Here is a 15,762-nt window from a genome sequence, read left to right as displayed (position 1 = left end):
ATGGGATCCTAGTGACCTGGCTTCCTTTATATCTGACACTGGTACAGTAACACTTGTTTGGTCCCTAAGAAAGAGGAGCACTGCAAGGGAGCTAGGGGCCCACAGAGGGTAAGAGCAAGAACACAGAGGGGAGGAAAATAATAATGAAAGAACAAATGCCCAAGGCAGAAGAAAGAAAACCCAAATAAAAAAGAGGAAAGAGGAAAAGGGAAGAGGGAGAAGGGGAAAGAAGAATCAGGTTAAGTCACGGGTGTTCTTAAGTTGAGAGCATTTTACAATGTAATGGGAAAGGAAGACATCTACGGAGACAAAGCCAAGACTAAGATTCATACAAGGAAATTTGTGTATAAGGGAGAATTCAACCAAAAGGCGACTGTGAAAGTTAGACGTAGGGTAGACAGTTTTAGCAGAAGACCAGTCAGTAGGATGGATGTAATCTCTGACATGACAGAAAAGAGCATTGGTGGAGCTGGCAAACCTAACACTACTTTTGTGCTCCCTAAGTCTGTCAGAAAGAGATCGGCCAGTTTCTCCGAAGTACTGAAGAGTGCAGGAAGAACAAGAAGTAGAGTAAACACCAGGAGCATTTATAGAGGGAGGAGAGGTATGAACTTGATTATTGTGCAGTGTTAGTCTGGCGAAAAGTAAGTTTAATGCCTCAAGAATGGAGAGAGTTGTTGAAATTAGAAAGACAGGAAATGTAGGACAGGCAGAGGACAGGAGAGTTCACAAAGGTAGAGATTTTGAAAGAGAAGAAAGTCCGTTTAGCAAAAGAGAAGGCAGAGTCTATGAAATGGGAAGGGTAGCCAAGACGGGAAAATGAATTATGAAGAGTGGAGATTTCTGATTCAAGGAACTGAGGATCACAAATGCGGAGAGCACGGAGAAAGAGGGACATAAGAACACTTTTCTTAACAGAGGATGCATGATAAGAAAAGTAATGAATATACAAACCACTGTGCATAGGTTTGCGGTAAACGGAAAAGGCAAAACCTGTATCTGAACGATGGAAAGGAAACAAGGAATTAGATTCCAATTCAGCTTTAAACTTAAAGGAAGGGACAAGATTATTAAGAGCATCCAGAAATGGTTGGAAAACAGTAGTATGAGGCCAAAGAGCAAAGATGTCATCTACATAACGGAGCCAGAGTGAGGGGCGCACATCAATAGTAGGAAGAACAGTCTCGAAGTATTCCATGTAAAGATTAGCAAGAACAGGAGATAGAGGAGAGCCCATAGCGACACCGAAGGTTTGAGAATAATATTTACCTTGGAAGGAAAATGAATTTGAGTCCACACAAAGGCGGATAAGATCAAGAAAGACATCAGTAGGCATAGGGAGATGAAGTAACCCTTCTTTGGCCCTCTCTCTGAGAAAAAGAAGGCCAACGAAGGATTACTTCATGTCTTTCTTGATCTTATCCGCCTTTGTGTGGACTCAAATAGGTAAATGATAGGTAAATAAACCATAGTGTTGATATTAGCGTAATAATAAAGCATATTCCGCGCATCACCAGACTCTGGAATTCCTGCTGACATAAACAAATGTTCCCAGACGGTTCCTCATTGGCTCTCCGCCTCCATAATAGCGTCACCATACATATTATTACTATAATTCCTCGTACAAACATCGTACAACAATGATACTTATACTAGTATTATCAAAGTGTTAAGCTATTTTTCTATACGATTAACTCAATTTCCATATTTTTTCGATTTTTTTTCACTTGCGCGCTGTGTAATGAAGCTAACAGATTACTAGGATGTATTTCAAGAAGTATAAATAACAGGAGTCCAAAAGTTATTTTATAACTTTATACATCGCTAGTAAGACCTCACTTGGATTATGCCTCTCAGGTTTGGTCTCCTTACTACAGGATGGATATAGATTCATTGGAGAACATACAGTGAAGGATGACTAAAATGATTCACTGTATAAGGAATCTTCCATATGAAGACACTTAGATCCTTGAGTCTTCACTCTCTTGACTAACATTGAATGAGAGGATATGTCATCGAAGTGTATAAGTGGATGATGGGCATAAACAAGAACATAAGAATGGAGGAACACTGCAGAGGACCTACTGGCCCATACAAAGTATATCCTTGTCAAAAATACCGCTACCCCAATCTACTCATGAATTTGCTCCCATACCCACAACAAAATCACACTCAGCCCTTCCTATTCATATATTTGTGCAATCTCTTTTTAAAGCTACCCAGGGTCCTAGCCACGATTTACCCTACTCGGGTAATCGAGGCTGTATTCTTTTCAAGACTGATGGACTGATTACATCAACTCAAGGCTGAGGGACTGATTACCTCAAGCTCATCCTGTTCTTCACCATTCTCCTTTGTTTGGACTGATGAAACCACTGTGTGGTGACACTTTTCTGGGGATTTATTTTGTTTCAGTCAGTCTAGTTGTTTCATAACCATATCGCTAGTGACTGTGAAATTACATAATATATTTTCAGGCCCATCATATAAATTAATTATTGGGATAATGTTAGTGTCTTCCTGTGTGAAAACCGAGAGGAAATAATTATAAAAAATCAAGCACATTTCATTCTCTTTGTCAGTAAGATGCTCAGAGTTATATTTAAGGTGACATAGCTTTTCTCTAACTTTTGTTCTTAAACATAGAGAAAGCCTTTTGGGCTAGCTTCCGAATCAATAGTAACTTTAATTTCATAGTGCCCTTTAGCTTTTCTTATCCCCATGACCCTTACCTCTTTTGAAGCATGTAGAAATTGCTTTATTCTGCCCTAAAAGATATTTGAGTCTATTTTTCATCCATTTTGGGTCATTTTTATTCGATCTGATTTCTTTAAATGGAAAAAATGTTCTTTGGGCAGCAAGTATAATGTTTAGAAAAGCGTCATATTGATAGCGCTCTTCGTTACTGCAGTCCGTAGATGATAGGTGTTCCCTAATCCCATTGTAATCTGCTAAGCAAAACTCTCGTACTGTTACTGAGTTATCCCTGCTATCATACTTCCATTCAATGCTAAAGGTAACTGATTTGTGGTTGCTTACGCCAGACCTCAGTCAGGGAGATTATTCCCCTTTTTAGGTTCTGTAACGAACTGCTTTAAAAATAATCCTGAGCTATCTCTAAGAAGCCGTTAGACTCTAAATTCCCAGTCAAGAATTCCAATTTGTCTGAATAAAGTTAAAGTCCCCTAGAATTGTTATATTTTCGTCCCTTGTGGCCCGAACAATTTCCTGCCACAGTAGTCTCCTTGGTACCAACCCTATTAAAGTTAGGGGGACAGTATATAATGCCTAAAATCAATTTCTCGTGCCCCTCTGAATTTCTACCCAGACAGACTCAGCCAAAAGCCGATAGATGATTTAGCCTTGCTAAATATTGTTAAAATATTTGTGTTTACACTTTTTACACTTAATGGAAAAAACATTCATAAAGCAAACATTGAGCTTATTATGGACAGTGTCACTCAATATGCTTCTGAGACACTGGGTAAACTCACACTTCTTCACAATCAATAATTTCTTGATGGTAGGAAAATTCACATTCTCAGTTTTTTCTTTCATATCCCAGATTAACTTTCATGATTTCTTTCCCAACAATAATTAATGGCAGTGAAATCTTTGTGATATCTTTTACCCGTAGGACTGTTTTCCCGGGTTATCATGCAGTCCGGGTCAGCTCTGTCACCGTGGGCAACTGGATTTAAGTTCAGGGAGACAGCTGAGGAGATAGGACAAACCATGGGATGCCCGGACAGTCAAGACAGTCAGGCACTCCTTGACTGTCTTCAGAAGGTCGACGGACGCCGTTTGTCGTCTCTCTTTCAAGACTACTTCGTAAGTTACTTGTATATGTATATTACAATGATTCATTTGAATTAACATTAAATATAAAACTACTATGCATGGCTTACTGCAAGGACCTCTTAATATTTCTCTGACCATTTTTTTTCTTACTCAAACTTGGGTAGCTTCAAATATAGGTTAGGAAAAAACATGAGTGGAAGAGGTTGGATTTGAGTGGGACTGACACATGAGTTATTATGATTATCAAAACATAATTCTTGTGTAGCTTTGAAAATGGGTTGAGCAAACAATTTTGATAGTGGGTTTTGGAATGAGAAGGCCCTGCCTAGCATGGGCCAATAGGCCTGCTGAAGTGTTCCGCTATTATTGTATTCTTATTTCGCTCACAACAGCAAGAGGTCACATCCTATTGGCTTCAAATTTCAGTGCTAGTATACAGTAACTAACGCAAGATTCATGGAATAATTGACATATGCAGGTGCCCTATGACCAAAGATTGCAAAACCATTCTCAACATCCTGGAATGGTTTTGATAACTTTCAAAACCCTCTTCAGTGTAGCTTCAAACGATCAAAAAAAAAAAAATCCCTGCTAATTTCACAATGGCAAAGAGAGAAATTCAGGTGTGAGGATAAGCATTTACCCATATACTTGTGATCACCCTTTCTGAAGATCATTTTCTCTGAATCAATTATCTAATCTATATCTTCGTGTCGTCAACGAATTTGCTCATATGACTAGTAATCCCCTCGTCAAGGTCATTGATATATATATTATAAACAACAATGGACCTAAAACTGTTTGATTCAGGTTGATTTGAAATTCGTATGTTCTTAAAACTAACAGAAGGTGCTTTTCCAAGATTACTTGCCAGATTTTAAAAATTCACGTTTTTTATTATTATTAATTAGTATGTTTCAAAATTCTTTCGTGATTGAGCAAAATGGTTTAGATATTTACAAACAGCAGCCCAATAACATGTAAGATCGCAACAATGAATAAAAATAAAAATTAAAAACATTCCAAATGCAAACAAGTATTATTAAAAATCGAGCACATTTCATTCTCCTTTACAGTAAGATGCCCAGACCTATTTTTAAGGGGACCTATTTTTTCTGTAACTTCTATTCTATATATCTGGAAAAAACTTTCGGCTTAGTTTTCAAATCCCTAGCAATTTTAATTTCATAATTCCGTTTAGCTTTTCTTATACGTCTCTGAGCGGTCTCTTCCGGAAAAGGCCTTCCTCTGAGCGGTGTATCCGGTTTAGGGGCCTTCTACAGAGCGTTGCATCCGGTCTAGGCCTTCCACTGAGCGGTGTATCCGGTCTAGGACCAGCAGCTGGAGGGTCACCTTTTCACACCTAGGTGTTACTTCCGGTTTGACCATGACCTCGCCCTCGAGACTACCTCACCCTTGACCCCCCAACCAATACCCCCGCCCACGACCCCCCCCCTTCGCGACCCCCGTCGCGCCGCGCGCCCGCGCGCCCGCCCCGCACGCCCGCCCCGCGCGCCCGCCCGCGCCCTTCGCGACCCCCGCGCGACCCCGCGCGCGTCCGCCCGCGCCCTTCGCGACCTCCGCCCGCGCCTTCTGCTGCGCCTTCTGCAGCGTCATCCGGATCGCCCCCGCGCCTCGATTTTTTTTCCGATTTTTTTCGAATTTTTTTTGAATTTCATTTTCTTGTGCTCTCCATCTCCTCGGATCAAGTTTTTAAGGTTCCCCCTCCCACTTTCACCCCAAAATTTCTCGATATTACCAAGTTTTTGGATTCCCCCCTATGGGGGGTTTCGAAAGTCTCCATCTCCTCGGATCCCCCTCCCACTTTCACCCCCCAACCCCAAAAATTTCTCGATAATACAAGTTTTGGATTCCCCCCTATGGGGGTTTTGAATTTCTTATGATCACCTTGGATCAAATTTTTGGATTACCCCTCCTTTCACCCCCCATCCCCCCAAAAAAATTCTCAATATCAAAGTCTCCACTTCCTCGGATCCCCCTCCCACTTTCACCCCCAACCCCAAAAATTTCTCGATAATACAAGTTTTGGATTCCCCCCTATGGGGGTTTCGAAATTCTTATGATCTCCTCGGATCAAGTTTTTTGGATTCCCCCCTATGGGGTTTTCGAAATTCTCCATCTCCTTGGATCAAGGTTTTTTTGGGTACCCCTCCTTTCACCCCCATCCCCCCCCCCAAAAAAAAAAATTCTCAATATCAAAGTCTCCACTTCCTCGGATCCCCCTCCCACTTTCACCCCCAACCCCAAAAATTTCTCGATAATACAAGTTTTGGATTCCCCCCTATGGGGGTTTCGAAATTCTTATGATCTCCTCGGATCAAATTTTTCTCGAAATCAAAGAATCCAACTCCTTGGATCAAGTTTTTCTCAATAATACCAAGTCTCCATCTCCTTGGATCAAGTTTTTGGATTCTCCCCTCTGGGGGTAAGCATTCAAATGAACTCCTCCTATGGGGCATGCTTACTACAGGTCTAAACAAGTGTGACGTCACCCCACCTGTGTTTACTCGGCGGTCAGTGACGTCACGCGATGACCCCCACACACACAGGCTGAATCTTGTCGACTTCCCCCTATGTCAGTGACGTCAGTATTCCTCTCATTAAGTTAAATGAACTAAAAAGGACCACGCACACACAGGCTGAATCTTGTCGTTCAGACAATAACTTAAAATGCAGGATAACACTATTTATTATACAACCAATGCATTTCATATACAACATAGGGAAAACATTTTCACTCTTAACCCAGGATAACCCAAATAATTCCACATTTTTTCGTTAATACCCACAACAATCCACAATTTCTTTACAAAATACAACACAAGTCTAGACATTTTTTTAACTATTTCATCTCAGGTCACTCCCCACGAAGTAACCTCCTCCCCACCCTCCCAAACCCTCACACTCCCACCAACACCTCACAATTTTCACTCATAACCCCCAATTTTTTCTCGTTTTAACCCTTTTAGTTCATTAAAGTTAATAAGGGGACACAGTGCATCAGAAAGTCACCACATCGCTTATAACCACTTTTCGATAAATTCACTAGTCACAATTTTACATATTACGAAGTTAATACGCACACACACCTCACTTTACTTTGAACACCTTCAAAACACTCTCATAATCATTTGTACACCTTCAAAAAACACCTTTGAATACTCACATAAACACCCTTGAACACCTTCAAAACACCTTTGAATAACCTCAAAACACCTTTGAACATTTCCAAACAACACTGAAACACTTCCAAAATATCATTTTGACTACTCCCAAATACACTACTGAATACTACTAAAACACCACTGAATACAGTCAAAACACCACCAAAATCACCATAAACTAAGATCAACATAACAGACTAACACCCATTTTCACACAAATCCCCTCAAATCAATATAACCAAGACGATTACCAATTTCTATGAGTACACTCACCTCCAACTAAGATATAACATGAGTGCAAAAAACATGAACACAATCCAAACACACACGAACACTTATAACAGAATCACTTCTTTTTCGGTATCTCTAGTTCGTCAACAACACTCACATCCCACATTTTTTTTTCGTTTTAACCCTTTTAGTTCATTAAAGTTAATAAGGGGACACAGTACATCAGAAAAAGTCACAACAACAACCCACTTATAACATCTTTTCGGTATCTCTAATTCGACTACACTACCCTCATCAATTACCAACAAATTTTACTCGTTTTAACTAATGTCATCACTGTAACCAAGATTTTCACAAAAAAAAAAAAAAAAAACTCCATGACACCTAACACACACGCACACACACACCCCACAACATCCACAACCCACAATTTTTCTCGTTTTTACCCTTTTAGTTCATTAAAGTTATTAAGGGGACACAATACATCAGAAAAAAAGTCACAAAAACTAACTCAAACACTTTACTTTGAACACCCCCAAAACACTCTCATAATCATTTGTACACCTTCAAAAAACACCTTTGAATACTCACATAAACACCCTTGAACACCTTCAAAACACCTTTGAATAACCTCAAAACACCTTTGAATAACCTCAAAACACCTTTGAACACCTTCAAAACTCCCTTGAACACCTTCAAAACACCCTTGAACACCTTCAAAAAACAACATTTGAACACACTCAAAAAAACACCTTTGAACATTTCCAAAACACTATTTGAGTACTCCCTATTACACCACTGAATACTACTAAAACACCGCTGAATTCAATCAAAACACCCTTCAACACCTTCAAAACACCTTTGAACACCTTCAAAACACTCTCATAATCATTCGAACACACTCAAAACACCTTTGAATAACCTCAAAACACCTTTGAACACCTTCAAAACACCCTTGAACACCCTTGATCACCTTCAAAAAAAACAACATTTGAACACACTCAAAACACCTTTGAACACCTTTGAACACTTCCAAAAACACAATTTGAGTACTCCCAATTACACCACTGAATTCAATCAAAACACCCTTCAACACCTTCAAAACACCTTTGAACACCTTTGAACATTTCCAAAACACCTTTGAACACCTTTGAACATTTCCAAACAACACTGAAACACTTCCAAAAACACCATTTGAGTACTCCCAAATACACCACTGAATACTAAAACACCACTGAATTCAATCAAAACACCCTTCAACACCTTCAAACACCCTTGAACACACTCAAAACACCCTTCAACACCTTCAAAACACCTTTGAACACCTTCAAAAAAAAACAACATTTTGAACACACTCAAAACACCTTTGAACACCTTTGAACATTTCCAAACAACACTGAAACACTTCCAAAAACACCATTTGAGTACTCCCAAATACACCACTGAATACTAAAACACCACTGAATACTCTCAAAACACCACCAAAATCACCATAAACTAAGATCAACACCCACATCCCACATCACCCACAACCCACAACACCCACAATTTTTTCTCGTTTTATCTAATTTCATCAGAAAGTCGCAACACCCACACATCCCATTTTTTCTCGTTTTAACCCTTTTAGTTCATTAAGGTTAATAAGGGGACACACTACATAAGAAAAAGTCACAAAAACAACCCACTTATAACGTCTTTTCGGTATCTCTAGTTCGACAACAACACCCACATCCCACATCACCCACATCCCACATCCCACACACACACACACACAGACACACACACACACACACATCCCTAGCCTAACCTAACCTAACTTATCCTAACCTAACCTAACCTAACCTAACCTAACCTAACTTATCCTAACCTAGCCTAACCTAACCTAACCTTACCTAACTTATCCTAACCTAACCTAACCTAGCCTAACCTAACTTAACCTAACCTAACCTAACCTTACCGAACCTACCCTAACCTAACCTTACCTAACATAACCTAACCTAGCCTAACCTAACCTAACCTAACTTAACCTAACCCAACCTAACCTAACCTAACCTAGCCTAACCTAACTTAACCTAACCTAACCTAACCTAACCTAACTTATCCTAACCTAGCCTAACCTAACCTAACCTAACCTTACCTAACTTATCCTAACCTAACCTAACCTAACTTAACCTAACCTAACCTAACCTAACCGAACCTACCCTAACCTAACCTTACCTAACATAACCTAACCTAGCCTAACCTAACCTAACCTAACTTAACCTAACCCAACCTAACCTAACCTAACCTAATTCCTAACCTAACCTAACCTCACCTAACCGAACCTAACCTAACTCCATCAATCACCTCTATCCTAACCTAACCTAACCTAACCTAACCCAACCTAACTCCATCAAACACCTCTATCCTAACCTAACCTAACCTATCCTAACCTAACCTAACTCCATCAAACACCTCGAATACTACCTAACTTTAACCTAACCTAACCTAACCTACCCTAACCTAACTTATCCTAACCTAACCTAACCTATCTTAACCTTACCTAACCTAACCTAGCCGAACCTATCCTAACCTAACCTAAAATATATTAGAACACTTCCAAAATACATTAGAGTACTCCAGAATTACTTTGAACGACTCCATTTTTTGGATATTTCCAAATTAGTTTTGAAAACTTTATCGTAAAATCGAACATTATTTTCTTGTTGGTAAACACACTCAATGGTAGAAATATTTACTCGATTTCCGAATAGAAACACTTTCCTCGCTCTGAGAGACTCATTGTGGGTCACCCCTTCCCCCCGCCCCCCTCCCCCCCCCCCCAACACCACTGGGTAATGCGGTTCACACCCAAGGTAGATTTAAGATAATCATGAACACCTGCGCCAACTCAGGACAGACAGACGCCATGAAATGCGGGTAACATCCAAGGTAGAAAATCATCTCTTTCCAGACCAACTGTCTATCCTAACCTAACCTAACCTAACCTAACCTAATTCCTAACCTAACCTAACCTCACCTAACCGAACCTAACCTAACTCCATCAATCACCTCTATCCTAACCTAACCTAACCTAACCTAACCCAACCTAACTCCATCAAACACCTCTATCCTAACCTAACCTAACCTATCCTAACCTAACCTAACTCCATCAAACACCTCGAATACTACCTAACTTAACCTAACCTAACCTTACCTAACCTACCGAACCTAACCTAACCTAACCTAACCTATCCTAACCTGTCCGAACCTAACCTAACCTATCCTAACTTATCCTAACCTAACCTAACCTAACTTATCCTAAGCTAACCTAACCTAACTTATCTTAACCTAACCTATCCTAACCTAACCTAAACACTGACTAACTTTGAACCAACTCTGAACACCACTGATCTTCTTCAAAAAATGCTCTGCACATCATTTGAACACCTTCAAAAAACACCATCAAACACCTCCGAATACTCCCAAAAAAACACTACTGATTACTACCAAATCACCACTGAATACTACCAATCACCGTCAAAATCACCAGAAACTAAGTTTAACATCACCATCTAACATCCTTTTTATAGAAATCCCCTCAAATCACTATAACCAAGAACTCCCTCCCCATTTGGCGCATAAAAAAAAAAGCATGAACACAAACCTAATACGCAAACACTTAGTACATGATCACCATCAACTGAAAAACATATCTTGTACACACACATAATATAAGACAATCACCAACTACAATCACCCATGTTCACTTACCTCAAAACCACTAATATCACAGAAAACAATCATTTTTATAAACATTTCACACACACACACAAAAAAAAAATCATATTTGACAATATCTAAGCGCACTCACCTCACTACCACCAACACACGATGTCTCACCTCACAGGACCGACGAGCTCACCTCCAGTGACGTCACACTCCCATTCTGTTACTTGGTGGTTGGCAACATCACACCTAACCCCCCTTGTTTCAACCTGTTGTACCCTACATTATCTAAGAACACTATATCCAAGACGATTACCAGATTTTATGATCCCCAACACCAAGATCACAGAAAACACACATTTTTTATAATTATTCACACAAAATCACGATCACCATTTCCATATCATGTTTACCGTCATCTATCAACACTAATCACCAAGATCACCAAAAAATCTAAGATCATGCATCTCAAAACTACTATGATCACTGAAAACACTTATTTTTTAAACATTCGCACAAAAATAAGACATACACAAAAATACCACAACACTTCCACCAACATCTATAACATAACATGAGCACTATAACATATCACTATCACAAAAAAAAAAATAATACACAGACACCCACATATTATACATTTCAATTGCAAATTTAAGACATGAGACATACACACCAAATCTAAGACATTCACCTCCAACTAAGACATACACATCACCCCTAAAACTTCCTTCCTTATTCATTCCGTATATCTCCTAGAGCTGTTTTAACCCCGACGGATCCATCACGACGTAGGAGCCAGAGTGTAGTACCAGTCCAACACCACCTACTACACTCTGGCTCCTACGTCGTGATGGATCCGTCGGGGTTAAAACAGCTCTAGGAGATATACGGAATGAATAAGGAAGGAAGTTTTAGGGGTGATGTGTATGTCTTAGTTGGAGGTGAATGTCTTAGATTTGGTGTGTATGTCTCATGTCTTAAATTTGCAATTGAAATGTATAATATGTGGGTGTCTGTGTATTATTTTTTTTTTGTGATAGTGATATGTTATAGTGCTCATGTTATGTTATAGATGTTGGTGGAAGTGTTGTGGTATTTTTGTGTATGTCTTATTTTTGTGCGAATGTTTAAAAAATAAGTGTTTTCAGTGATCATAGTAGTTTTGAGATGCATGATCTTAGATTTTTTGGTGATCTTGGTGATTAGTGTTGATAGATGACGGTAAACATGATATGGAAATGGTGATCGTGATTTTGTGTGAATAATTATAAAAAATGTGTGTTTTCTGTGATCTTGGTGTTGGGGATCATAAAATCTGGTAATCGTCTTGGATATAGTGTTCTTAGATAATGTAGGGTACAACAGGTTGAAACAAGGGGGGTTAGGTGTGATGTTGCCAACCACCAAGTAACAGAATGGGAGTGTGACGTCACTGGAGGTGAGCTCGTCGGTCCTGTGAGGTGAGACATCGTGTGTTGGTGGTAGTGAGGTGAGTGCGCTTAGATATTGTCAAATATGATTTTTTTTTGTGTGTGTGTGTGTGTGAAATGTTTATAAAAATGATTGTTTTCTGTGATATTAGTGGTTTTGAGGTAAGTGAACATGGGTGATTGTAGTTGGTGATTGTCTTATATTATGTGTGTGTACAAGATATGTTTTTCAGTTGATGGTGATCATGTACTAAGTGTTTGCGTATTAGGTTTGTGTTCATGCTTTTTTTTTTATGCGCCAAATGGGGAGGGAGTTCTTGGTTATAGTGATTTGAGGGGATTTCTATAAAAAGGATGTTAGATGGTGATGTTAAACTTAGTTTCTGGTGATTTTGACGGTGATTGGTAGTATTCAGTGGTGATTTGGTAGTAATCAGTAGTGTTTTTTTGGGAGTATTCGGAGGTGTTTGATGGTGTTTTTTGAAGGTGTTCAAATGATGTGCAGAGCATTTTTTGAAGAAGATCAGTGGTGTTCAGAGTTGGTTCAAAGTTAGTCAGTGTTTAGGTTAGGTTAGGATAGGTTAGGTTAAGATAAGTTAGGTTAGGTTAGCTTAGGATAAGTTAGGTTAGGTTAGGTTAGGATAAGTTAGGATAGGTTAGGTTAGGTTCGGACAGGTTAGGATAGGTTAGGTTAGGTTAGGTTAGGTTCGGTAGGTTAGGTAAGGTTAGGTTAGGTTAAGTTAGGTAGTATTCGAGGTGTTTGATGGAGTTAGGTTAGGTTAGGATAGGTTAGGTTAGGTTAGGATAGAGGTGTTTGATGGAGTTAGGTTGGGTTAGGTTAGGTTAGGTTAGGTTAGGATAGAGGTGATTGATGGAGTTAGGTTAGGTTCGGTTAGGTGAGGTTAGGTTAGGTTAGGAATTAGGTTAGGTTAGGTTAGGTTAGGTTAGGATAGACAGTTGGTCTGGAAAGAGATGATTTTCTACCTTGGATGTTACCCGCATTTCATGGCGTCTGTCTGTCCTGAGTTGGCGCAGGTGTTCATGATTATCTTAAATCTACCTTGGGTGTGAACCGCATTACCCCAGTGGTGTTGGGGGGGGGAGGGGGGAGGGGGGAAGGGGTGACCCACAATGAGTCTCTCAGAGCGAGGAAAGTGTTTCTATTCGGAAATCGAGTAAATATTTCTACCATTGAGTGTGTTTACCAACAAGAAAATAATGTTCGATTTTACGATAAAGTTTTCAAAACTAATTTGGAAATATCCAAAAAATGGAGTCGTTCAAAGTAATTCTGGAGTACTCTAATGTATTTTGGAAGTGTTCTAATATATTTTAGGTTAGGTTAGGATAGGTTCGGCTAGGTTAGGTTAGGTAAGGTTAAGATAGGTTAGGTTAGGTTAGGATAAGTTAGGTTAGGGTAGGTTAGGTTAGGTTAGGTTAAAGTTAGGTAGTATTCGAGGTGTTTGATGGAGTTAGGTTAGGTTAGGATAGGTTAGGTTAGGTTAGGATAGAGGTGTTTGATGGAGTTAGGTTGGGTTAGGTTAGGTTAGGTTAGGTTAGGATAGAGGTGATTGATGGAGTTAGGTTAGGTTCGGTTAGGTGAGGTTAGGTTAGGTTAGGAATTAGGTTAGGTTAGGTTAGGTTGGGTTAGGTTAAGTTAGGTTAGGTTAGGTTAGGCTAGGTTAGGTTATGTTAGGTAAGGTTAGGTTAGGGTAGGTTCGGTTAGGTTAGGTTAGGTTAGGTTAAGTTAGGTTAGGTTAGGTTAGGATAAGTTAGGTAAGGTTAGGTTAGGTTAGGTTAGGCTAGGTTAGGATAAGTTAGGTTAGGTTAGGTTAGGTTAGGTTAAGTTAGGTTAGGCTAGGTTAGGTTAGGTTAGGTTGGGTTAGGTTAAGTTAGGTTAGGTTAGGTTAGGCTAGGTTAGGTTATGTTAGGTAAGGTTAGGTTAGGGTAGGTTCGGTAAGGTTAGGTTAGGTTAGGTTAAGTTAGGTTAGGCTAGGTTAGGTTAGGTTAGGATAAGTTAGGTAAGGTTAGGTTAGGTTAGGCTAGGTTAGGATAAGTTAGGTTAGGTTAGGTTAGGTTAGGTTAGGTTAGGATAAGTTAGGTTAGGTTAGGCTAGGGATGTGTGTGTGTGTGTGTGTCTGTGTGTGTGTGTGTGTGGGATGTGGGATGTGGGTGATGTGGGATGTGGGTGTTGTTGTCGAACTAGAGATACCGAAAAGACGTTATAAGTGGGTTGTTTTTGTGACTTTTTCTTATGTAGTGTGTCCCCTTATTAACCTTAATGAACTAAAAGGGTTAAAACGAGAAAAAATGGGATGTGTGGGTGTTGCGACTTTCTGATGAAATTAGATAAAACGAGAAAAAATTGTGGGTGTTGTGGGTTGTGGGTGATGTGGGATGTGGGTGTTGATCTTAGTTTATGGTGATTTTGGTGGTGTTTTGAGAGTATTCAGTGGTGTTTTAGTATTCAGTGGTGTATTTGGGAGTACTCAAATGGTGTTTTTGGAAGTGTTTCAGTGTTGTTTGGAAATGTTCAAAGGTGTTCAAAGGTGTTTTGAGTGTGTTCAAAATGTTGTTTTTTTTTTTTGAAGGTGTTCAAAGGTGTTTTGAAGGTGTTGAAGGGTGTTTTGAGTGTGTTCAAGGGTGTTTGAAGGTGTTGAAGGGTGTTTTGATTGAATTCAGTGGTGTTTTAGTATTCAGTGGTGTATTTGGGAGTACTCAAATGGTGTTTTTGGAAGTGTTTCAGTGTTGTTTGGAAATGTTCAAAGGTGTTCAAAGGTGTTTTGGAAATGTTCAAAGGTGTTCAAAGGTGTTTTGAAGGTGTTGAAGGGTGTTTTGATTGAATTCAGTGGTGTAATTGGGAGTACTCAAATTGTGTTTTTGGAAGTGTTCAAAGGTGTTCAAAGGTGTTTTGAGTGTGTTCAAATGTTGTTTTTTTTGAAGGTGATCAAGGGTGTTCAAGGGTGTTTTGAAGGTGTTCAAAGGTGTTTTGAGGTTATTCAAAGGTGTTTTGAGTGTGTTCGAATGATTATGAGAGTGTTTTGAAGGTGTTCAAAGGTGTTTTGAAGGTGTTGAAGGGTGTTTTGATTGAATTCAGCGGTGTTTTAGTAGTATTCAGTGGTGTAATAGGGAGTACTCAAATAGTGTTTTGGAAATGTTCAAAGGTGTTTTGAGTGTGTTCAAATGTTGTTTTTTGAAGGTGTTCAAGGGTGTTTTGAAGGTGTTCAAGGGAGTTTTGAAGGTGTTCAAAGGTGTTTTGAGGTTATTCAAAGGTGTTTTGAGGTTATTCAAAGGTGTTTTGAAGGTGTTCAAGGGTGTTTATGTGAGTATTCAAAGGTGTTTTTTGAAGGTGTACAAATGATTATGAGAGTGTTTTGGGGGTGTTCAAAGTAAAGTGTTTGAGT

The 15,762-nt window shown here is 39.4% G+C and overlaps 1 protein-coding gene across 1 annotated transcript in view; it reads left to right on the top strand.

Annotated features, from left to right (window-relative positions):
• The window catches only part of LOC128689986 (cholinesterase 1-like), a 154,755-nt gene that overhangs the window by 66,066 nt on the left and 72,927 nt on the right, over window positions 1-15,762 (top strand). Inside the window, exon 4 of the mRNA XM_070088678.1 lies at window positions 3,638-3,831. Within this exon, the coding sequence (XP_069944779.1) occupies window positions 3,638-3,831 (194 nt within the window). The remainder of the gene's footprint in view (window positions 1-3,637; window positions 3,832-15,762) is intronic.

Source organism: Cherax quadricarinatus, chromosome 25 (assembly GCF_038502225.1).
Source record: "Cherax quadricarinatus isolate ZL_2023a chromosome 25, ASM3850222v1, whole genome shotgun sequence".
Lineage (NCBI taxonomy): Eukaryota > Metazoa > Arthropoda > Malacostraca > Decapoda > Parastacidae > Cherax > Cherax quadricarinatus.
The sequence above is the reverse complement of the archived record's forward strand: the minus strand, read 5'-3'. Positions and strand labels throughout refer to the sequence as shown.